The sequence below is a fragment of the Trachypithecus francoisi genome, unplaced genomic scaffold (assembly GCF_009764315.1).
Source record: "Trachypithecus francoisi isolate TF-2019V2 unplaced genomic scaffold, Tfra_2.0 Lachesis_group17, whole genome shotgun sequence".
Classification (NCBI taxonomy): Eukaryota; Metazoa; Chordata; class Mammalia; order Primates; family Cercopithecidae; genus Trachypithecus; species Trachypithecus francoisi.
This window is the reverse complement of record NW_022681462.1, coordinates 15,335,996-15,361,185: the sequence shown is the minus strand read 5'-3', so window position 1 is coordinate 15,361,185 and position 25,190 is coordinate 15,335,996. Positions and strand designations below refer to the sequence as shown.

Here is a 25,190-nt window from a genome sequence, read left to right as displayed (position 1 = left end):
AATTAACTGGAGACACCTAGGTGGCTGGTGTGATTCACATGAAATGTACCAAAAATCATGGATTCATATATATCATGAAAATTGTGATGGGGTAGCTTTTCATTTTCTTCCAACTTTTCTTTCTTTCTTTCTTTTTGAGACAGAGTTTTGGTCTTGTTTCCCAGGCTGGAGTGCAATGGGGCGATCTCGGCTCACCACAACCTCCGCCTCCTGGGTTCAAGCGATTCTCCTGGCTCAGCCTCCCGAGTAGCTGGGATTACAGGCATGCGCCACCACGCCCAGCTAATTTTGTATTTTTAATAGAGAAGGAGTTTCTCCATGTTGGTCAGGCTGGTCTCGAACTCCTGACCTCAGGTGATTCGCCTGCCTCAGCCTTCCAAAGTGCTGGGTTTACAGGTGTGAGCCACCACGCCCGGCCTTTCTTCCAACTTTTCACTGTGAGGACAATGTTCACCGTATAGGGCGCTTTTGTTTATGTTGATAGATATCACTTATAGAGAAGCAGCAGTAATAGTAATTAGGGAGCACTGGCTTTGGAGCCTGACTTTCACTACTTCCTAGTTGTGGGAGTCTAGGTAAGTTACTTAACCTCTTCGTGACTCAGTTCCTCATTTATAAAATGGAGATAGTAACAGTAGCTAATATGTAAAGCTGCTATAAAGAATAAATACGTTAATGTATGTAAAGTACTTAGGCTGTGTCTGGCAAATGAAAACCAACAAGAACTATTATTATATTAATGGAATATCTTGGAGATCATTCTAGGCTCACTCTATCTGGATTGTCTTCCTCTTAAAATGTTATTTTAATTCCACAGACAATAAGACGACTGTTTTTATTTATTTATTTTTTTGGAGACAGGGTCATCCAGGCTGAAGTGCAGTGGCGCAAACACGGGTCACTGCAGCCTTGATCTCCAGGGTCTGAGCAACCCTCTTACCTCAGCCTCCTGAGTAGCTGGGACCACAGCATGCGCCACCATGCCAGGCTAGGTTTATTTATTGATTTTGTAGAGATGGGATCTCCTTGTATTGCCCAAACCAGTCTCAAACTCCTGGGCTCAAGTGATTCTCCCAACTCAGTCTCCCAAAGTGTTATTATTACAGGTGTGAGCCACTGCACCTGGCCAAGACTTCTGACTATCACTACTGTCTCCTGGGACTTGATTTATTGAAGCTGGGTGCAGTGGGTACAGCTGAAAGCTGGGGGAGAGAGACAATTTGGGGAATGTAGTGCTGGCTCTGCTACTGACCTACTAGGATTCTGTGAGCTGGATGGCTAACACCTGGTGTTGACCTTGGGGCTGTCAACTCCCATTTTTTGATAATGTCCCAAGTCCTAATTGGAATTGGTCAAGATTCAATGAAACCAGAGAATTCAATTACTATTTGAAAGTTGGTTTTAATATCACATGTTCTCATATGTGGGAGCTAAAAATGTGGATCTTATGAAGACAAAGAGTAGATTGGTGGTTACTAGAGGCCAGGAAGGGTAGGAGGGAAAGGGGACAAAGAGAAGTTGATTAATGGATACAAATGTACAGGTCGACAGAAGAAATAGACCTAGTGTTTGATAGTTCAGTAGGGTCACTATATTTTACAATAATTTACTGTACATTTCAAAATAGCTAGAATAATTATAATATTTCTATCACAAAGAAAAGACAAATGTTTACGGTGATGGACATTGCAAGTACGCTGATTTGATCTTTACGAATTATATGAATGTATTACATTATCACATGTACCCCCAAACTATGCACATTTATTATGTAATTTCTTACATCAGTAAGAAAATTGTTTTAACAATTAAAAAAGAGAGCTGGTTTTAGCAGGTCTGCAATTCTAAGGTGTGGCATTTGAGGTCAGGCAGTTCCAGATTTCGAACCAACTCTCAGATTTGAGGACAATTACAATAATTTTTCCAATGAAATGACTCCCTTTCTGTAGAGGAGGCTGGTGGCAGGTGGGTTTGGAGCAAGGTATGCTGGCTGTTAACACACCTGGGCAAACTTAGCATTGGGTGGGGCGAGGCAACTACAAACAACCAGAGTTGCATCCCAGGCAGTCTCGCTGGTGTACCTTTGCAGATTCTGTTCCTGCTGCCTACATCACTCTTCCCCCACATCTCCCCATAGCTCCTCCCTCACCGGATCAGAAGACCTCCCTGACCACTCTGCTAAAATAGTACCCATCACCACACACACACACATACACACACTCACACACTTCCTGTCTATTTGCCCTGCTTTAATGTTCTTCTTGGTGCCTATCACTGGCTGACATATACTTATTTATTACATGATTCCCTCCACTAGAACATGAGCTTTGTAAGAGCAGGGTTTTGACTGTATTGAGCACTACCGGAGTCCAGCACCTGGGAAGGGCACCTGGCTGTTGCCAGTAAATCACTGTTTAATGAATTAATGATTCAACTAAAGCCTAGGAGGAATGTGTCTGTGGCAAGTTATTACATGGGATCAAAGTGGGCATGGAAGATAGAGCCACAGGTCAGAGGCACCCTTCCAAGCATCCTTGAGCCTCTGGGTCCTTGATTGATTTAGTTCTTTTTTTTTTTTTTTTTTGAGGCGGAGTCTCGCTCTGTCGCCCGGACTGGAGTGCAGTGGCCAGATCTCAGCTCACTGCAAGCTCCGCCTCCCGGGTTTACGCCATTCTCCTGCCTCAGCCTCCCGAGTAGCTGGGACTACAGGCGCCCACCACCTCGCCCGGCTAGTTTTTTTTGTATTTTTAGTAGAGACGGGGTTTCACCGTGTTAGCCAGGATGGTCTTGATCTCCTGACCTCGTGATCCGCCTGTCTCAGCCTCCCAAAGTGCTGGGATTACAGGCTTGAGCCACCGCGCCCGGCCGATTTAGTTCTTTTTAGAGACAAAGTCTCCCTCTGTTGCTGTCTAGAGTACAGTAATGTTAAACTCCTTGGCTCAAGGGATCCTCCTACTTCAGCCTCCCAAGTAGCCGGTACTACAGGCACACGCCACCATACCTGGCTAGTATAGAAAATATATTTTTTTAGATAAAGGGTCCCATTATGTTGCCCAAGCTGGTCTCAAATTTCTGGCTTCAAGCAATCCTCCCACCTCAGCCTTCTGAGTCACTGACATCGCAAGTGTGAGTCCCCATGCCTGGCTAGGTCTTTGACTTTTCATTCTGTCACCAACATCCCATCCTTGGGGACAAGGCCCACACCTGCTATGCCTTTATACAGTCTTCTTGCCACAGGGTTTAGGAAAGCCTGGAACCAGTGAGGACACACTACTCCTCCTTCTTTTGTTCTTTTTTGCTTTTATTTATTTTTTTGAGACAGAGTCTTGCTCTGTCGCCCAGGCTCAAGTGCAGTGGCATGATCTCAGCTCACTGCAACCTCTGCCTCCTGGGTTCAAATGATTCTCTGGCCTCAGCCTCCCAAGTAGCTGAGATTACAGATTACAGGTGTCTACCACTATGCCTGGCTAATTTTTATATTCTTAGTAGAGATGGGGTTTCACCATGTTGGCCAGGCTGGTCTGGAACTCCTGACTTCAGGTGATCTGCCTGCCTTGGCCTTCCAAAGTGCACCCAGCCTCTTTCTTAAAGCCTGCCTCCTTAAATGCCTGGGTGAAATTTACAGTGGAGACAAGTGTATGTCAGCTGAGGTGGATGCTCACAGGTAACCAGTATTTCCACCGGAGAAGTCACAGCAGCCATATTTGCCAAAACTTAAAGTTATTGCGGAGACAATTAGTGTTCTAGCATTTACTCATCACTCTTGGTTTCTATTTATTTATTTACACATAGTTTTGCTCTGTCGCCCAGGCTGGAGTGCAGTGGCACAATCGTGACTGACTGCAGCATCAACCTCCCAGGGTCAAGCAATCCTCCTACCTCGGCCTCCCAAGTAGCTGAGACTATGGACATGTGCCACCATGCCTGGCTAATTTTTATTTATTTTTTATTTTTTGTAGAGATGGGGTCTCACTATGTTGCCCAGACTGGTCATGAACTCCTGGGCTCAAGGAGTCCTCCTTTCTTGGCCTCCCAGAGTGCTGGGATTATAGGCATAAACCACCGCACCCGGCCAACAATTAGTTTTTTTAAAAAAACTGGCCAAAATGGCCTTGATCAACCTTGGAAGACCATAATTTCAAGTAATTTGTAGTGGGGATATGAAATCCTACCTGATCAGGTTGTCCTAAGGCTCAAATGAAATAACGTCGGAAAGTGTCTGTGCCAAGAAGGTGGCATGCAGAAGTGAGCCACTTACCTGGAAAGCAGGCCTAGCTGATACCCACATCCCAATGAGCCCAGCTGTGGAATCCAGGGCCTGTCAGAACGGGCCCAGCTGGACTTCCAGCCACATCGTCTGGCCAGACAGAGGGAAGTGACCTCCATTTTTTAAAATCAAGAACCACTGATTGGATTCACATTTGTGAACGGGGGGATATCATTCACTAGGGGACTTTTGGAATGTGTGTGGGCACTTTGGTTGTCATAATGATTGTGGTGTCTTAGTGGGAAATAGTAGGCAGGGTACTAAGAATGCCAACTGTTCTGAAATGTTCAGGCAACAAAATGCAGACTTTCCTACATCCCCCAGGCCTCAGAGCATCCTATCAGATAGTCATCTAGGGAGAAAAAGCTGTTTAAAATGCACTGAGCCACTTTGGGAGGCCGAGACGGGCAGATCACGAGGTCAGGAGATCAAGACCATCCTGGCTAACACGGTGAAACCCCGTCTCTACTAAAAAATACAAAAAACTAGCTGGGCGAGGTGGCAGGCACCTGTAGTCCCAGCTGCTCAGGAGGCCGAGGCAGGAGAATGGCTTAAACCCGGGAGGCGGAGCTTGCAGTGAGCTGAGATCACGCCACTGCACTCCAGCCCACAGAGCAAGACTCTGTCTCAAAAAAAAAAAAAAAAAAAAAATACACTGAGCTAGAATTAACTCCGTTTTACCCATAAATATTTTTTCTGCATAGTTTTAGTATTCACTGGATTTTCCAAGAATATCAAGTGGATGTAAACTGAAGGAAGACTTTATTTTGTTCTGAACTTCAACAAGTGTTATTTGCCATTTTAGAATAATATCCAAGTCACTAGTATGAGACATAATGTTGGTCTGCACTTGTAGCTGTTGCTTTTGGGGTAATTCTGTATACATAGACAAAAATATTTATTTAGCATGTATTTCAAAATGTGCAGAAAAATAGCAAAAAATGTGCCAACAATATTGAGTTGACTTCTATCTCACTGCTTTTAAATCTCAATTTATTTATTCTAATGCAAGTATCTGAAAACTGCATTATGTCTTCTAGTATAGTTGTATATTTACACAGTAAAATATGGATCATTTTATTAGAAATTATTTTTATTTCTCCCTTATATTATGTTGATTTTTTAAAAATGTAATAGGTGTAGGGGTAGTTTAAATCACTCATTAATTACATTTCCAGATGGTAGAAAAGGTTTTATAAAATGTTTTCTGGGGCCAGGCACAGGCTCACACTTACAATCCCAGCACTTTGGGAGGCAAAGGTGGGAGGATTATGTGAAGCCAGGAGAGTTCAAGGCCAGCCTTGACAACATGGTGAAACTCCATCTCTACAAAACATTAAAAAAAAAAAAATTAGCTGAGCATGGTGGCACACGCCTGTAGTCCCAGCTACTCGGAGGCTGAGGCAGAAGAATGAGTTGAGGTCAGGAGTTCAGTGCAGTGAGCCATGATCACACCACTGCACTCCAGCCTGGGCAACAGAGCGAGACCCTGTTTCAAACAAACAAACAATGAATAAATCAACAAACAAAATGTTTTACGGATCCTCTGAGGATTGCAGTGCTTTGAGAGCAACACGGTATTTGGCCGTGTTGGTAAATAACCAAAGGAGCAAACCTAACCTGTTCGCTCCAAATAGCCCATTCAAACCCCAAAGTTTTCGGCCCAGCTGGGAAAAAGACATGTCCTGTATGCTCCTTCAATTAAGAAATAAGATTTGCTTTAGACATATTTTTACAAGTGACCTTATAAAAAGCTTTACCTTTTCATGGGTTACATTTCCAGAGCTGCTGTTGTGGGTCACGACTTTATAATCGGTTGCATACTGTGATCAAGAGGGAAAAAAAACCCACTGTTAGTGCACAGGTGAAGACCGACCTAGAGGAACCAAGGGCACTGCTGTGCTCTTGCTACTTCTGTCACTAATCACACTGAGTGTCCTGGGCATTCCTCACTTGGCTGGCCTGACAAGAGCCTCTGAGAACTGTACAAAAGCTACATTAGGACCAAGCCAGCAGATACTTCAAGACGTCTCTGGGTTGCTTAGTGTCCCACGGAAACAGGGAGAATTTCCTTATGTTCTTTGGGCACTGGTTTGGAGAAGAAAGGCTGCACAATTTTATGCTGATAGTTTGATATTTCCTCAGCCTTATATGTCATATTATTTGAATAACCTTGGCATTAACTCTATAATGCCAAAGTTCATTTTTCATTGTATCATTTTATTTTCATTCATTTATTTATGCCCCACTTTGTTCTAGAACTTATTTGAGCATGACTGCTTCTACTGTCTGTTTCTAATCTGGTTTGAGCCTCCAATCTTGAAAGCCAGGGACGTAAGGCAAGATGGCATCGTTTAGCTGAGTCTTCAGGGGGACTCAGTTAACAGAAGTGAGGCATCTCTCTAGCTTTGGTCCCCTGGTTGATTTCACATGCTTCTGCATGGTGCACATAGGTGTCTCCCTGTGGCAGTATGTACTAACAAGTGGAATCTCTTAGGACAGTCCTTCCCGGCCCCTTTGAAGAGCACCTGGTCCCTGAACTGTCAGGAGGAGGCAATTAGGAAGTATAGACTCAAAGGCCTGCTTTCTGCTTGCCTTTGCTGGGCTCTGGTTTCTCTCAGCTTTATCAGTGTTACAGAAAGGCAGAGGTGTTCAAACAAACCCACCCACCTCCTCTGTGACAGGTACTAAACAAAAGTTCCATACACCTATATTTTTTTCCTACCTCACATTATATATACAAGTCACTCCTGTGCTTATATGCAGATCAAAAAACAAAACAAAACAAAACAAAAATGAGAGGTTTAAGTAGAAACAGAAAAGTGTTTGCTTGTAAGAGTAGACCATATAATCTAGGCCTTTATATTCCTTCTCTGTATAAAGAATTGTCACAGGAATGTTACTTGCAGCATTGCCAAAAAATAGGGGAAAACCAGAAACAACCTGAACATCCATCAGTGGGGGACTAGTGGAGGAGAATTATGTTATGCTCTTATAGTGGAATACTCTACAGCCATGGCGTCATGCAGAAAGGTAGTTATTGACATGAGAAAATATTCACAATAGACTGCCTTAAAAAAACAGCAGGCTATGAAGCAACACGTGTAGTGTGTGTATATACAATGTATGCTTTTATTTATTTATTTAGAGATAGAGTCTCACTCTGTTTCTAATCTGGTTTGAGCCTCCACTCTTGAAAGCCAGGGACGTGAGGCAAGATGGCATCGTTTAGCTGTTGCCCAGGCTGGAGTACAGTGGTGTGATCTCAGCTCACTGCAACCTCCACCTCCCAGGTTCAAGCAATTCTCCTGTGTCAGCTTCCTGGGTGGCTGAGATTACAGGCACATGCCACCACACCTGGCTGATTTTTGTGTCTTTCATGGAGATGGTGTTTCACCGTGTTGGCCAGGCTGGTCTCGAACTCCTGACCTCAAGTGATCTGCCTGCCTTGACCTCCCAAAGTGCTGGGATTACAGGCATGAGCCACTGCACACGGACTGTATGCTTATTTTAAAAATGTATGTGTATACACTCATAGAAAATACACATCTGAAAGAGGTATACCAAAAGAATGGGTAGCTCTAGACAGTATCTATGGATAATTTTTTTCTTACACTTCTTTGTATTTTAATTTTTTTTTTTTTGCAATGAGCACATATTATCTTTATAATCAGAAAAAAAGATAAAAGTGTATTTTTTAAAAGTCTATAATATTTAAGACATCCCCAAAATGTGATTTGAGGGTATTTCTTAGGTGATATAAAAAAATTTTGGAACCAGTGGGACATTTTGGATAGTTTTGTTTGTTCAGTCTTTATTTATTTTGTTGTTGTTGTTTTTTTAACTCTAGGTACCCACTTATAAAAGTTTAGGCCAATCTTACCAAGTTTTGTTAACACCACCGTCTCTCCCTGTTCTACCTTACCTAACTCCATAGCAGTAATTTATATATTTCTTCCAACAAGGTTTCATATTTTTAGCAAAGTATCAAGCCTTACCGTACGGAAAGCTGCAGCCACAAGATTTGAGGGAAACAGGTTTCTGTTGGAAAAGAAAGCATTCTGTCAGTATTCTTTTAAAACAACTTTTTAGAGATGAGGTCCCTGTTGCCCAGGCTGGAGTGCAGTGGTGTGATTGCAGCTCACTGCAGACTTGAACTTTTGGGCTCAAGTGATTCCTCCCCAAAGTGTTGGGACTACAGGCATGAGCCATGGTACCTGGCTTCATCAGTATTCTTTTTTTTTTTTTTTTTTTTTTGAGACGGAGTCTTGCTCTGTCACCCAGGCTGGAGTGCAGTGGCCGGATCTCAGCTCACTGTAAGCTCCGCCTCCCGGCCTCACGCCATTCTCCTGCCTCAGCCTCCCGAGTAGCTGGGACTACAGGCGCCTGCCACCTCACCTGGCTAGTTTTTTGTAGTTTTTAGTAGAGACAGGGTTTCACCGTGTTAGCCAGGATGGTCTTGATCTCCTGACCTCGTGATCCACCCATCTTGGCCTCCCAAAGTGCTGGGATTACAGGCTTGAGCCACCGTGCCCGGCCCATCAGTATTTTTAAAATTCAGTGTACAAAGTATCTGCTTTGAGATGTCCACTTCTAAAACCCTAACACGGTGTTCTCTCTCCACCCCCAGCTGACACTGCATCTTTTGCTTGATTTAAGCACCCTAACTGTGCCTGCGGTGCTGGGCCACAGTAGATACTTTTGAAGCCACTGATTTTCATTTTCGTCTCTCTCATGGTACTCCTTGATATCTGAGCTTAACTGTGTCCAACCAAGTCTATAACTGCATTGCTTTCCTCTCACCTAGAGGTTAGGTACCATTGCAGTGGTTTGCAGTGTTGAGTGGTGCTGCCCACTAGTGAAATCCAAGGGTGTTTTTGTTGTTACAAAATTGAGGCATTCCTGAATTGGGGGGAGTGTGTGAGGAGAAATGCCAGGTCCCACACATTTGTCCTGTTCAGTGCAGTAGAGTCCTGTATAATGAATTGTCTCAAGGCCTTCCCATGTCCTTCATGACATACCTGTAGATAAGAACCTTATCTATAATTACTGAAGACTAAACTAATTCCAAAACAAGGTTCCTTTTTTCACAATTTGAACATACACTGAATTTTCCAGAAATGTAATAACTTGCAAATTATGGGATGATTTTTGTTTTGTTCAGAATGTTTCCAAATGTTATTCGTCTTCCTGGAAAATCACACCACCAGGGCAAATTGTAGAATCTGAGTCCCTAATTCCACACCCAGTGTCAAGTAACAGTCTGCATTTATAATTATCTCATTAGCAGTGATTCTGCGTTCAGGAGCAAGCATTCAACCACTTTATTTTAGAGCATGTATATATTGAAACACATTGTTTTTATTATAATTATTTTCCTTTTGTTTTGTATATTACAGTTACATCATATTGATATTTTGAAATTATGTGGGCAGGGACATTTTATTTATGGATTTCATCTTAGCATTAAAGATATTCTAAACATTTGTTATAAAAGGAGGGCAATCGACCTGATGGAGCCCAAAATCTGTTCATGCAAATAGTTTTACTGAGGGCTCTGTGTAGGATGCTGGTCTTGATATACAAGAAATTCTATTCCAGCTGACAGTCCATTTGTTCTCACTTCCTGCAAGAAGAGTAAGTCTAGAAGAGCAAAAGACTCTGGATCATTCTTAACAATTTGTGTCAAACTTACCCACTAATTCTTACTTCTATAAGAAGCTGGGTTGCTCACCTGGATCTCCAGGTAACTATTTGCAGTGTATTGGGTTTCAGAGGTAGGCAGGTCTGGCTGCAACCCAGCTGTGGCAGGCAAAGTCTAAGATGGCCTCCTGGTATTCACACGTTTGGGTAATCCCTTTAGTGTGGGTGGACCTATGACTTGCTTCTAATGAACAAATGCAGCAAAGGTGATGGGATATCCCATCCATGATTTGGTTACATAAGGTTGTAGCTTCCATTGTGCTAGCTGACTCTTCTTATTGTCTTCTGCTTGCATGCTTTGATGAAGCAAGCTGCTATGTTGGAAAGGCCCACAAGACTAGAAACTGCAGGTGGTCTGCAGCCAAGAGCCAACTGAGGCTCCCAGCCCAAACTTCAAGGAACTGAATTCTGCCAACAACAACATGACCACAGAGGTGAATCTCTCCCCAGGTGGACCTGCGGGTAGGAACCTAGCCCTGACCAATACTTTAATTGCAGCCTTGTAAGAGACTCTGAAGCAGAGGACCCAACTAAACTGTGCCAAGATTCCTGACCCCAGAGAGACTGTAGGATAGTAAATATGTGAGATTTTAAGCTGTTTAAGCTGTTAAATGTGTAGTAGTTTGTTATACAGCGATATACCAGCCAATAAAGTTAATAAGATGCAAAAATTACTGCATTAGAATGCTTAGGGTGCTCTCGCAGGACGGCCAGCATATACAGCCTGCAACACAGCATTTCCCAAACTTGTCCACAGAACCTGAATTGCTTTTAGCATATTTAGAGAATACCAGAGTACATGCTTGCATTTAAGCAGAAAAAAATTAATCTTTAGCTGAATTAAATTGTTGCAAAACTGTGACCAGAAGTTTGATTCTTATCACAGCTAGATTTACTTTTTAAAAAGTAGAAAAGGACTAGCAATTTATATTGGCTAGTTTTCAAAGTATAGATGAATAACAATTTACATTTGTTATTATTTCCATTACAAAGCAACTTTCTTACATATTTCAGTCTTGGGGGCTACGTTTGGCATCTCATTTCCATTTGCTGCCCTAGTCAGAAGCAGCAAGGGGCCCTGTGCCAACGTCTCTCTGTTCTGTATCCACCACACAACAATCCTCAGTTGTTGACAGAGCTGCTCTAACGTTCTCTCTCCATGAGGACCGGGAAGTTCAGAAAAGAGTTGGGTTAGAAGCCCTCCACTTTCCTCCTGGGAAACAATTTCCCCGGCAAATACCTCACATCATTCAGGGATTAGCTGTTTCCTCAATTGGTGCAAGCACAGCCTTTCCCACAGCCTTGAAATGCATTCTCTTCTAAAGAGCACAACACTGTTTGTTTAATCCGTCTATCTGTCCTGCCCAATCTCTTCTTACAAGTAATAACCCAGTACCATCTTGCCCAGAACGGGCCCTGTCCTTAACCCAGAACATCTACACTTAACAGCCACTAGCACACCCACCTGTTTTCAGACTGTCTACAGTATCTAGTCTACAAAATCCAACAGGAACAGAGGGGTCCAGAAGCAAAAGAGCAACTTCTGGCCCCCAAAAATCAAGTTCCTAAGAATGTGATGTTTTGACAGTTTCTGATAAAGTTAAACATACACGTATCATAGGACTCACCAATTCCGTTCCTAGTTTTTGTTTTGTTTTGTTTTGAGACATAGTCTTGCTCTGTTGCCCAGGCTGGAGTGCAGTGGCAGATCTCAGCTCACTGCAGCCTCTGCCTCCTGGGTTCAAATGATTCTCCTGCCTCAGCCTCCTGAGTAGTTGGGACTACAGGTGTGCACACCACGCCTGGCTAATCTTTTTTTTTTTTTTTTTTTCTGAGATGGAGTCTCGCTGTTTCCCAGGCTGTAGTGCAGTGGCGTGATCTCGGCTCACTGCAAGCTCTGCCTCCCGGGTTCACACCATTCTCCTGCCTCAGCCTCCTGAGTAGCTGGGACTACAGGCACCCGCCACCATGCCCGGCTAATTCTGTTTTTGTATTTTTAGTAGAGATGGGGTTTCACTGTGTTAGCCAGGATGATCTCGATCTCCTGATCTCGTGATCCACCTTCCTCGGCCTCCCAAAGTGCTGGGATTACAGGTGGGAGCCACTGCACCGGGCCAATTTTTGTATTTTTAATGCAGACAGGGTTTCACCATGTTGACCAGCTGGTCTCAAACTCCTGACCTGAAGTGATCTGCCCGCCTTGGCCTCCCAAAGTGCTAGGATTACAGGCGTGAGCCACCATGCCTGGCCCACTGCTAGATATTTACCCAAGAAATATAAAAATATATGCCTGCAGAAAGGACCTGTATGCATAACGGCATTATTCATAATAGTCAAAAACCCAAATGTCCATCAACAGATGAAGGGATACACAGATTATGAAATATCCATACAACGAAATACCACTTGGCAATAAAAAGGATCCAAGTGATATACACAACAACATGGATAATCTCAGCAACTCTGTGCTGAGCAAAACAAGACTGACGAAGGAGAGTACATACTGAATAATTCTGTTGATATAAAACTCTAGAAACAGCCAAACTCATTTATAGTGATAAAAAGCAGGTCAGTTGCCTGAGGCTGGGGGTGGAGAATGGGGATTGCTGAGAAGAGTTATAGGTGATGGAAAAGTTCAGTATCTTGATTGTAGTGGTGGTCACATGAGTTATCCATTTGTTAAAACTCATTGAACTGTACATTTAAAGTGGGTGCATTTATTGTATATAAATCATACCTTGAAATTGTTTAAAAACTTACATAAAAATATGGTAATAACTGATAGAGATTTTCCAACTAAAAAATATGTACATTCAATGGGTGGGCTGAACTTTTTTTTAGATTATACAGCTCATTTCTCAGATAACAATCTCTGGGAAGGACTCTCCTGGTGGCAGTGAGCTGAAGCATGATAGAAAGCATCTTCCTTCACTTTCATCATCTGCTTGCCACAGACCAGGAGCAGGAGCAGTGCCCTCCTGCTGTCACCAAGGGCAAGGAGACGAGGCTGCCAGAGTAAAGCAACATGTTTCTCTGTCCTCTACTTTCCCTCTCTCCTTTGGTTTTCAGACACGGATGCTGCAGTAAACTCTGGTTCTTACTCTTGAGCTCTCTTCTAATCCAGGATCAGTTGCCTCTCCGGCAAACAATTTTTCTTCCCAGAGCTCTGTCTTCAGGCACTTTTCCCAACTCCTTACATTCACACAGTAGCTTCATGGGCTTCTGAAATCAGAGACATGGAGCTGGAAGGGATTTTAGAGGTGATCCAGTTCTAGCCCCTCATTTAGCACATAGAGACACCAATGCCCAGTCACTGAGCATCTCCCATTTCTGCTCCATCTAGGCCAGCACCATCCAACTGAAATGTCTGCATTTGTGCAGTCCAATATGGCAGCCTTGCGGCTATAGAGCACTTGAAATGTGGCCAGTGCTACCAAGGAACTGATTTTTAAGTTTTATTTACACTTGAAGTAATTTTAAGTAGCCACATGTGGCTAGTGTCTATTGTATTGGATAGCCCAGATGTACAGTACTGAAATCCAGAGTCCAGAAGTCAGGAGGACCGAATGGTCATCCTGTGTTCACCTCTGCACATCACCCACTTTCACTGGGTTTAGGATGCTTCTAAGCACTGAGCTCCTCATCTTATTCAAGTTTGCAAGTATTTCCTTTTTCCGTTGTTTGATCCTGAGAGATCTACTTGAATTACATATGTATTAGGCCAAAGTTTCTCAAATATCAGTAGACCATTAAATCAATGTATTAGCTTTAACCAGTATTTTATAAACGATGAAATACATTAGACAAAAATGTCAGCATGTATCACACTTAAAATATTGTTTGGTGGAGCCTGTGTTTTGGTTTGAGTATGTGAGAGTAGGGGGTAGGGTATAGTGTGGATGCCATAATGTAAAATGTATTTCTTATGGTAGGTCAAAATTAAAAACGTGTGAAACCTCTAAGATACACTACTTAAATCTAGAGGCCCAAGTCAGTCCAAACTAGGAGATAATGAATGAACAAGCTTTTCCAGTGCTATCTTTGAATACATTACTTAAACAGAAAAACTAGTATGAAATGAGGTTGAACTGGCCAATGTAGAACCACTGTGGGAGGTGCTGTGCAGACCCATGCAACTCACACAGTGAAAAACTTCAAAGACATTCTTTCTGTAACATCTGATACTGTTTGTTCTTCTGATCCTATTGTCAAGGGTGGTATACATTTCTCTGTTCTATATGAAAAGAATGTAAAACAATTTACTTTTGCTTGGGCATATTTTGTTCCAGAATTACTTCCTTTTATTTAAGTTCAAAAATTCCTTTACCAAATCTATTAAAATTTCAAAGACTCTTCAGAACAGGATATGGCACAGTATGTACACCTGATGAATATTTATTATCCCTAGTATTTATTGTTACAGAGCCAGTTAACAGGGATGTGCCCCTTCAGATCTTGGTACCCCCTACAAGGCTGAGCTGAGGAAGGGCTGGGACTGGTGGACTTGCACTCTGATGATGGGGGTGTGAATCTATCCTCTCTTTAAGGCCTCCATCCAGTTTTAGATTCCAGCTGGAAAGGGTAGGGCTGAACCCCTGGAGTGGGGAACTTTTGGGGGAAATTAGATTAAGAGCAGCACTCATGCTCAATATCAAATAGCCCTCAGCTGTCCCTGAGAAGCTGGGACACACTAGAATATTAGCAAAGCACTCATATATTAACTCATTTAATCCTCACAACCATTCTAGATAGTAGATCTCATTAGCCTCATTTTACAGATAAGGACACTCAGGCACAGAGAGGACAAATGACTTGTGCATGTACAGCAAGTATGTCATAGAGCTGGGCTTCAAATCCAGGTGGTTGGCTTTAGTGTCTGCTCTTCAGCACTACCCACCTCCCTAGACTGATGCTTTTTTCTGTCTCTAAACTATTCAGGTGTCCTCCTGGGTGGTAAAAGAAATGGTCAGGAGTTAAAACCTTTTTTTTAAAAAAAATTACAAGCTGCTATTATTTTCTTTTCGTCACTAGATAGCGCTGGAAAAGCTTGTTCATTCATTATCTCCTAGTTTGGACTGACTTGGGCCTCTAGATTTAAGTAGTGTATCTTAGAGGTTTCACACGTTTTTAATTTTGACCTACCATAAGAAATACATTTTACATTATGGCATCCACACTATACCCACCCCCCACTCTCACATACTCAATTAATTTGGATCCTTGTTACATGTGCTAAGTCTTCATCTTGCCTATAGAAGAGAGAGACATGGGCATAGTTATAACAACCCGCCAAGGTCACAATGAAAAGAAATTGTTCACAACTCACTCCTCAACTTTGCTGGCTAATATTACCATTTTTTTAATTAAAAAAATATGGAACGCTTCACGTTGGAACATCGCATTGTGTGTCATCCTTGCACAGAGGCCATGCTTGTCTTCTCTGTATTGTTCCACTTTTAGTATATGTGCTGCCAAGGCAAGCACAGGGGGCTAATATTAAATCTCAGCCTCTCATAGTTTTTTTTTTTGCACCTATTCAAGAAATGTGTTCTTGAGAAGCACCATACCTATTCACACCTGTCCTTGAGAAGGAGGTAAGTCCAGCACACCTCCCTCTGAGAAGGGAAAGCCTCAGAGCATGGTTTGCTATTAAGAAAATTAGCACGAGCAGAGAAAAAAAAAAACCCTAGAAAACTGGGCAACAGATAAAATCCTAATTGTATTTACTATATACATGGCCACAGCCTACTATCCTACTGCAAGATGGTGGCCCTCGGCCATTCTTCTGGCTGCCAGCACAGACCACAGCCCTGGGCCTAGGCTCTGTCCCTACCTGCCTCCTTGGCAGTTACACCCTGGTTCTCCATTTGAAAACTACAAACTTTAGAGCCCAAAGGAATGTTAGAAACCAGTTGCCTCAATCCCTTCAATTTACAGCAGAGGTCAACTGGAGATCATAAGCATGTAAGGCAGGGGAAAAAGAAACTGGAATGTCAGTGAGGATCTGTGGGGACTTCTGTCCCATTTCAGAACGGAAGGCTCTTCTGTGTTTAGTTTTGACTTTTCTCCACTTTTCAAGTTTTCCATAGTGTGAATCTATTAATTAGTAGTCTAAAACATAGTCAGTTACTGTTCACTTCTCCTCCAGATGCCATGTGGTTCCCAATATATCTAAAGACTACATTAGCTTCAAGTCATCTTGAATTCCCCTAAACATTTCTTTTCTTCCCATCTAGCCACCTTTATTTCAGGTTATGGAAAGAGGGCCATCCCCATTAGCTCAGATGAACTGGAAAACCCAATTACTCTAGTTATAACAAGAGCACAGGTATTGGGCCAGCACTGTTCTAACAGCTTCAGAACCCAGAAGACCTTTAGAGCTCTTAGACACAACACAGCTAACCCTCAGAACAATCCTGCGAGGTAGGTACCATCATGATTCCCATGATAAAGATGAGGAAACCAAGGAATGGAAAAGTTATGGACATATCCCACAACCAGTAAGCATTGTTAGGGACCAAGAAGTTCCACAATGACTAGTTTCCAGATAACCTGTTTCTGTCTCTTTGGTGCCCAACCATTTCATTTTGGATGAAAAGCCACAAGTCAACCACTTAGGTCACACATGGTTCTGAAAGTCCTATACTGTTCTGAATTCCCAGGCACAGAACTCCAGGCTGCTCAGGAAGAGACTATGATTCTTCCACCTGCCAGCTACTATTGGCCATCCCTTCTCAGTGCTTCTAGCGCCAGCCTTCTCATCTCAATTCTCTATTCTACATTGTTATTTATAATCCATTGTGTGCTGGGACATCAAACCACTCAGCAATGACATTCTGAATTAAAAAAATATATACACATGTAATGAACACCTACTAGCTTCATCTCTTTCTGACTTGTAGTTCCAGCTTTAAAAACCAAATTAGAAATCATGACAGGGAGACCCTGGGGAATTTTGGGGCACTTTACCATCAGGAAAGGGTATCGACTTTAGCACAAAGCCTTGGCAGCAGCTATGCTGACTCATCAGAGGCCTTTCCCACTCTTCCAGGTGTTTAAGTTCTGAGCAGCTACCTGGAGAGGGCCTGCTGGATAACTGAGGTATTTACTGGCAGAGTCTCATTTCATTCATGTGCCCCTAGGAAGAAAGGAATGGGCACTGCATTTCCAAAGAAGATGCCCAGAGTCACATGAAATCCACATCCATGAGGTTTCCTTGAAGGAAGCAATTTTTAAAATTTGACGTCAGAGACTCTCCAGACTCAGGAAGCGTTTCCGGGTGGCTTGGGACTTAGTTTCCTTTCACCAGCTGCTCAGCCTAAGACCAAACCTCAGCAGGTGCACACATACTTTCCTTCACCCGAGGAGCTCAGCCTCCATGCTGGCTGGAGGAAAGGGGCATTTGTCTTGACCCAGTCATATGCCTACCAGGTTCCTCTCTGGACCCAGAGAAAGCATTTCTGAGATAGCCGCACTAGACTAGGCAGGTGACATTACTAAGGCATGTTGACTTGGAGGAAGAGGGATTAGGAGAAATAGAGAGAATCCTGCACTGTGGGGTAGGAGACCCACAGTCCTTCTAATCTCTTCTTTGTAAGCTACTCCATGACCTTGAGCAAATCACTTAATCTCTGTCTCAGTTTCCTCAGTCACAAAATAGGATATACCACCTGTCCTACCTTTATCCGTGAGCTGCTGGATTAGATGCAGTTGGCTGTTGGAAGAATTGTGAAACACTACCTATCCCAACAAGCCACAACAAAGCCTCTCTTAGCCCTCCAAGCAGGTGCGGCCCAAGTCATTGGAAAGTTGCACCCACACTACTAAGCTATGATGCTGGGTACACCATTCATGTCAGAAGCAGGAGCTGAAGGGGCTTGGGTCTAAAACTAGAAAACGATGATCAGGAAACAAGAAGTCCCTTCTGGAGCTGGAGATAATGAGGTACCTCCCTACCACCACTGCCCCCTCTTCTGGAGATAAAAGATCCTGTTGAGGCTCCCGGTGCCGGATCACTAGCAGGGCAGAGCCGAACATCCAATCTCCCTCCCTGGGTCACAGATCCCTGCAAAGAATAATCCTTCAACCCCAGAATTGCCTTCCCTCCCTGAGAGAGCTGACTGACATCCTGCAGGTAATAAGCTAAAGGTGCTCTCAACCTCAGGAGACCTACTTTCAGCACTCACCTAAAAGTTAGTTCCCAAACTTAAAGTGTCTGGACTCCAATATCAAGCTGCCAGTCACAGAACAAAGGCTGTGATCTAGACCAGCCTGGGCAGCATAGTGAAACCCCATCTCTAAACTAGCTGGGTTTACAGCTGTGCACCTGTAATCTCAGCTACTCTGGAGACTGCGGCAGGAGGATTGCTGAAGCCTAGGAGTTCGGGGATGCAGTGAGCTAGGATCCCAACACTGCACTCCAGTCTGGGCAACAGAGCAAGATCCAGACTCTAAAAAAAAAAAAAAAAGCTGTGATCCACTTAAAGTCCTAATAGGCCACCACTATCTGCCCTTTTGGTCTCCCTCATGAGAGTGTTTTTTTGTTTTCTTTCTTTCTTTTTCTTTTCTTTTTTTTAAATACAGATGTCCTAGATTTTTGTTGTTGATTTAAATGAACAATCTCTCTCTTAAGTGCAGACAGCCATCACATTTTCCAGAAGGAGAAATGGAAACAGTGGAAAGGCAAGTCACTTTGCCCAGGGTTTGCTGTTTTTCACAACCTCAGCAATGAGGAGCTTTGCCTCAATAACTCAAGACAAAATATATTAATAACTCCAAGGCTCAGAATCCAAAATCATCAGAAACCTGGAGAGGGAGCCAGCTGGACTCCTCACTCAACTGAACCTGGTTAGATCAGTAAATGCCTCCAGGCTGCAGTTTTCCCATTTGTGAACTTTGGGCTAATGGAGAAACCAGGAGAGACCAAGGTTTTGGATAAGTCACAGAAAGGATACTACATCATCTCAAAGGACGAAATGCAACTTCTAAGAATTACAAAAAGCAGGCAAAGCTAAGTGAAGATGCTTCTCTCCCTCCCCTCTAGAACTCACACTTTGGCACAAAGAAAGGCCTTTGAAACACAACACTCTGCAGTGGTCTTTACTGTGGTGGACAGCAACCTGTCCCAAGCCCCAAGCCCTCAGGAGAGGCATATTTCTGCGCAATACACCTCACTCAACTAACCTCAGTCCTGCTATCTGTGGGTCCATTGGTAACTGCAGAAAATTGTCAGCTTCCTTTGCAGCCAAGGACTGTAACAGAGAAGGCCATAGATTGCAAGCCAGATGACCCAACAGGCAAAACTTAACCAATGCTCCCAGAAGCTTTTAGGCACCATGTGGGAGAAAATGAGGGGAAGCCACTGGGGCGTGGTCGGAACATTTTTACCGGGGAGAGCAGCGCGAGAGTATGAGTAAAGAACAGGTGGGGCTCTTCCCTAACACACGCCCACCTAACGGTGGGGACTGGTTCTTGCTCAAAGATGCGGCCCTGCTCTTTCTATTGTGCGGTGCGCCCCAGCTGTTTGCAAAGGTGTGGTCAGCACGCAAAGACTCCAGACGTCATTTTGATATTTTTAAAACGTTAAACGCCACCAGCAGCCAACTAAGAATTAACTCTTAGGAGTATACACTCCTAAGTGCATATGTGTGTATGAACTGGAGGGCATCCGAGAGCTGGCGTCTCCCACTGGGCCCTGGGCGAGGTGGAGAGTGTTACCTGGCCAGGTCGAGGAAAGAGTCCACCGTCTCTTTGGGGACAGGAGGAGGCCCTGAGTCCTCCAGCCCCAAGTCGCTGGACTGAAGGGTCTGCGCACCGGATCCCGGCTTGATGATGAACGCCAAGGCCACAGCGAGCCCCGAGGCACTCAGCGTGGTGAGGCCAAAGTAGGCGACAGCGATGCCGCCCAGACGCCCGAGGGAGCTGGCATCGAGGGAGGCGGCGCCCGACACCAGGCTGCAGACCACTAGCGGCAGGATGATCATGCGCAGCATGCGGAGCAGCATCTCGCCAGGGAAGGCCAGGTAGGTGACCTGCGTGCGGCTCAGGCTGAGCCCGCGCAACGCCGCGCCCAGGCCCGCGCCCGCCAGCACCCCAGACACGGTGAGCAGCACCAGCGCTTGGCGCCGCAGGAAGCCCGCGCAACGCCGCGCGCGTCCAGCCGCTGTCCCCGGAGCTCCGGGCCCGGCCGCAGGCCCCGCCTGGGCGCTGTCAAGGTAGCCGTTGGTTTCGTTGCTCTTCTCCATGGCGCTGCACGCCGCTCCGAGCTAGTGGTGGCAGGGGACGTGGGCTCTGGCAAAAGACGGGGCTCCCAATGAATGGTCAGTCGGCGATGGTGAGGTCGGCCAGCTGTGCTTCGCAGGTTTTGGGAAGCCGCCTCGGGGGTCTCCCGGCCTGGCGCAGGAACAGGTGCGAGAAAGGCGAGGAGAAGCGCGGAGTGTGGGTTGGAGCCGCGGACGGAGAGGATCGCGCCGCGCCCAGCCTCCCCGGAGCAGCGGCGGGCTGGAGATGATGCAAGCGGGAGCCGCAAGCGAGGACGCAGACGGGGAAGGAGGAGGGAGGGGGAGCGGGAGCGGGAGCGTGAGAGGCCGTGGCCCCAGCCCGCCCACTTCACGCCCGCCGTCCCGCCCTCTGCGGCGCTGGCCAATCACAGCCCGGGAGCCGCCGCCGGGAGCCTCTGGTCCCCAGCCGGGTCGGGGGTGCCCCGGGGGCGGCCGGGCAGGAGGCTCCACCCGAGGCTGCGGGGGCGCGGGGGGCGCCGGGCAATCCTGGCGCCAATAGCCGCCTCCTTAAACCCGGCTAACTGAGGCCGGCTCCGGGCGACCGCGGGGAAATGCGGGCTGAAGGCCCGCCCGGGCTCGTTGGCACCTGCCGGGCCCTCTCCCGCGGCCGGGACTGAGTCCTTGGGGCCAGAGGGCCCGGGAGAACTTGGAACGCAGCGGCGTTCCTCCTCCTGAGGACTGTGGGAGGGGAGGGTTTCTCCCTCCCAGGTGGTGCTTTCGCCTCCGCGCCGCCCGCGCTCCTCTCCAGAGCTCGCCGGCCTCTCCCGCCAGGGGGCCGCGCGCGGTGAGGGGCCCAGGGCGGTCCTGCTGCCGCGTCCCCTCCTGCGGAAGATCCCTTCTTCCAGGGGTCCTCACGGGCTCGTGCGGTAAAGTACGCCATGGTGTGCAGCAAGGCCCGGCTCTGAGACAAAGGATTGACCGGAGGATGGATGAATGAGGGGAACCTTCGCACGCGCTCATTAGGGCTGTAACGCAGCCCCACCGCGACAGAAAGGGGGCTCGCGGTGCCAGCAAACCCGGCGCGCCTGGGCCGCGCCACCGCGCGCACTGGGGCGCTCCTGGGCGTGTGTCCTAGGGCTACCAGGATGGGGCTGGGTTGCCCGCCTGGCAGCTGTCTGCAGTATGGGCGTTTAAGACGCAAAACTCTTCTAGAAGAAACAGAGCTCTCACGCCACCTCTTCCAGTTGGTTTCTGCCACGTAACCCAAGCTGAAACAGAAGCCACTGGATTTTAACCTCTTCCATTACCAGGCCTGAGCCCTGGCGCGAAAACAGCCAGACGGCGGTTTGGCCATTCTGAATGGTTCCTCATTGTTCACGTTCTGTGGATTTCCTGTTTATTTCATCTTTTATTTGATATCTGCTTTGGCCACGCGAGTTACAAGGGAAACTTCTGCTGAGTCTTTTTACTGTGTCACAGTTATTATATTTTTATATTTTCTTATTATGCTTGTGAATTGTTCTTTAAAGACTTCCGTAAGTGAAGTCTTTTTTTTTTTCTCCTTCCTTCCTTTCTTCCCTTTCTTCCCATTCTTTCCTTTCTTTCCTCTCTTTCTGGGACAAGGTCTCGCTGTGTTGCCTAGGCTGGTTTCCCAGTTCCTGGGCTTATGGGCTCCTCCTTGGTAGCTGGCACCACCCACTGTGCCAGGCAAGGGAAGACTTAATTGTGGCTAACCTCAATTAAGGAGGAAGGCAATTTACTATAGATTTCTTGCTAAAAAGGGGTCATCTTAAAACATGTCGTGACATATTTGTGCAAATCAAAATGCCTTCATAAGGAACTTTAAGGAGCTGTCCAAATTTTGAGACTGGGTATTTTATTGCTTGGAGCCAGCCAGCTATTGGCTAGAACTTGTAGGGATTGTGTGTGTGTGTGTGGTGTGTGTGTGTGTGTGTGTGTGTGTGTGTGGTGGCGGGGGGGGGCTGTGGGGGGGGGGGCGGGGGGGTGTCAGATGAAGAGCTGCATATATTTGCACTGAAGAAAGACTAATTCTGCTGCAGACACACACTGTGTTTTGCCAATCAGCCCTTCCCTTATTTTGACTACCACGTTTATGCAAAAGACTCTCAAATAATGCTCCAGAAATGAGTCTCCAGCTGCCTGTTTTACATCTCCACCTGAATATCCAGCAGGCATCCCAACTTGAAATGTTGAAAACCAGACTCATGGTTGCCTTTCTCAAGTCTGCTCATCCTTTCTGTTAAAACATAATTGACGACCCAGTCACCTCTGTGTGAAACTTCAAAGTGAACTTTGATTCTTCCCTCTGTGGCGCCTTCTCTCATCTAATCAATTGCCAAGTCCCACAGAGATTCCTTTCACAATATTTATCACATCTGCCCATCCCATCTATTCCCACTGCTACCACCCTGGCTCAGTTCTTATCTCCTCACTTCTTTTTTTTTTTTTTTTTTTGAGACGGAGTCTCGCTCTGTCGCCCAGGCTGGAATGCAGTGGTGCGATCTGAGCTCACTGCAAGCTCCGCCTCCTTGGTTCATGCCATTCTCCTGCCTCAGGCTCTCCAGCCCCAGGCCCTTATTTCCTCACTTCTTATCAGGGCTATTGAAATGTTCTCCTAATTAGTCTTCCCACCTCCAATGCTCCTCTTGTTCCAACCATCCTTATTTTGCCTTGCCCCAGGCTAATCTTCCTAATGAGTAACATACATGTTAGGATAAAGTTCAGCTTTCACCCAGGAGAAAAAAAGGAGAAATGAGTACATGCCTTCTCCCTTTAAAAACACTTCCTGAAAGTCACACACATTATTTCTCTTATATTTCATCGATAAGAATTGAGTCAAATGACCATACCTTGTTGCAAGAAAAGTTAGGGAAAGTAATTTTTGTTTTACACAGGCATGCACCCACTTAAAAAATTGGAGTTTCTGTTACTAAAGAAACACAGAAAAATGATATTGGAGGACAACTCCTTTGTATCACTTCTTGTTCAAAAGCTTTCAGTGGCTCCCACTGAATTAAGAATGTGTTCCTCATCCTGACATTCGAGGCCTACCATGATCTCGCCTCAGCCTGCTCTCTAGCCTTGTGCCCTCTATGCCTCCTGCAAAAGTGGCACTGTGTGCTGCTTCCACATTGTTTTGCCTCTCCATCCAGTCCCAGTTCAGATATCACATTCCTCCCATAGCCTTTCTGAATCCCCTTTGCACCAACTCTGCTTGCTGCCTGCAGCTTTTTGTGCTGTACCTGTGCACTCCAAAGCTGCAATAATAGTCAGTTAACCCTCAACTGGGAGTGGGGAACTCCCTGGACTATTAGACATCATGTGGTGCTGAGTGTGAGAGCACTGTTTGGGGGTGCCTTATGCTATGCCACGTATATCTGTCATTGAATTAGCAAAAACTCTCCTTAGGAAGGAGTTGGTCTCTTGGGGCATTTTATCTCCAGAGGGCTGCCCTGTAGCCACTCTGCCTACTTGTGAGGCAAACCAAGAAACAGGTGCCCTCTTCTGGCCTCAGCAACATTTGGTGGTATTACTATATCTGTCTATGAAAGGGTTTCACTTTCTGCCACCTTTTTCCCTCTTTCTTCCTCTCCTTTTGCATTTTTTGGTCTTTTGATAATGTTACATGCCTCATGTTTGTAGGTATTTTGTGCAAAAAGCAAAAAAACCAAAAAAAAAACAAAGCTGATTCCTGTGTTAGACCCTTTCCCCCACAGTACTTATATGTGTTTTCTCTGGTTTCTAGATGCATAAGTACTGAATTATAGCAACGTCTTACACGTGATCGAGCCTGACAGCATTACTACCACCATCATCTGATCCCGTGATAGGCTAAAGTATTGTTCAGCCAAAATTTCTTCCCTTGTTTCTCCCACTTAGATAAGAGTTTGCATTCCCCATTGCCTTTGAGCTTTGCCATTTAGCTCCTTGGCTAGTGGACTAAGTGGATGTGCTGCAAGCGGAGGCATCAAAATGTTTTCACACAAACGTGTGTGGTCTCCTGCATACATGTGACCCAGCATGCCTTGGGTAGATGCTGCCCCTTCAGCCTGGCACCAGAACAAAGACAGGAGTGTGCCTGAATTTAGCCAGCAGCCCTGACCAAACCCAGCTGCCTCACAGCCTAAAGAAAAACACCCCAGTCAACCCACAGACCCATGTGTGAGAAAAATAAATGCTTATTGAAACCCACTGAGTTCCAGAGTCATGTGTTATACTGCATTATTGTAGCAATAACTGAGTAATACAAATGCTTACTTCAGCATCTGTTCCAATTATCTATTGCTGCATAACAAACCAGCCTAAACCACGCTGGCATAAAACAAAAACCACTCAAAAAGAAGTGGCATAAAACAACCACCAATTTTTTGTGCTCATGATTTTATAGGCCAGAAATTCAGATGGGGCATAACAGGAGGTCTCATTTCTGTTTCACAATGACTGAAATCCCAAGCTGGGGTGGCTTAATGGCTAGAGATGGCTAGGACAGCTCACTTGGGGTCCTCTGCTTGTGGCCTAGGTTGTGGCTATCTATTAGGATCATCAGTTCTTTCCCACATTGCATCTATTGAGTCTGGAATGTCCAAGATGTCTCATTCATTCACACGACTGGCAGCTTGGCTACTGGGTTTAGATCTGCTGGGGCTAGCTGGGCATCTCTTGTTCTGTCAGTGTGGGTAGCTTGGGTTTCCTCACAGTATGGCAATCTTGGTGAAGTCAAATCTCTTATGTAGTGATTGACTTCCCCCAAAGTGAGTGTCTAAGAAACGTAGGTAGAAGCTGCAAGACTTCTTCTGACCTAGCCTCAGAAGTCCCAGAACATTACTTCTTTCTCATTCTGTCAGTCAAGCAAATCATTAAGGCCAGCCCAAATTCAAAGGGGGAGAATTAGACCCCACCACTCAATGGTGGGAATAACCAAGAATTTGCAGCCATCTTCAATCCACAGTAACATTCCTGCTTAAATACTCGTGTTTTGT

General features: G+C 45.4%; 1 protein-coding gene and 1 pseudogene across 1 annotated transcript in view; both read right to left on the bottom strand.

Annotated features, from left to right (window-relative positions):
- The window catches only part of SLC1A4 (solute carrier family 1 member 4), a 35,818-nt gene extending 14,941 nt beyond the window's left edge, over positions 1-20,877 (bottom strand). Inside the window, exons 1-3 of the mRNA XM_033239240.1 lie at positions 19,688-20,877; positions 8,266-8,308; positions 6,028-6,090 (exon numbers count right to left, since the gene is read on the bottom strand). Of these exons, the coding sequence (XP_033095131.1) occupies positions 6,028-6,090; positions 8,266-8,308; positions 19,688-20,214 (633 nt within the window). The 5' untranslated portion in view covers positions 20,215-20,877. The remainder of the gene's footprint in view (positions 1-6,027; positions 6,091-8,265; positions 8,309-19,687) is intronic.
- On the bottom strand, positions 15,338-15,454 carry LOC117063094 (annotated as a pseudogene).
- Positions 20,878-25,190: the final 4,313 nt, after the last annotated feature.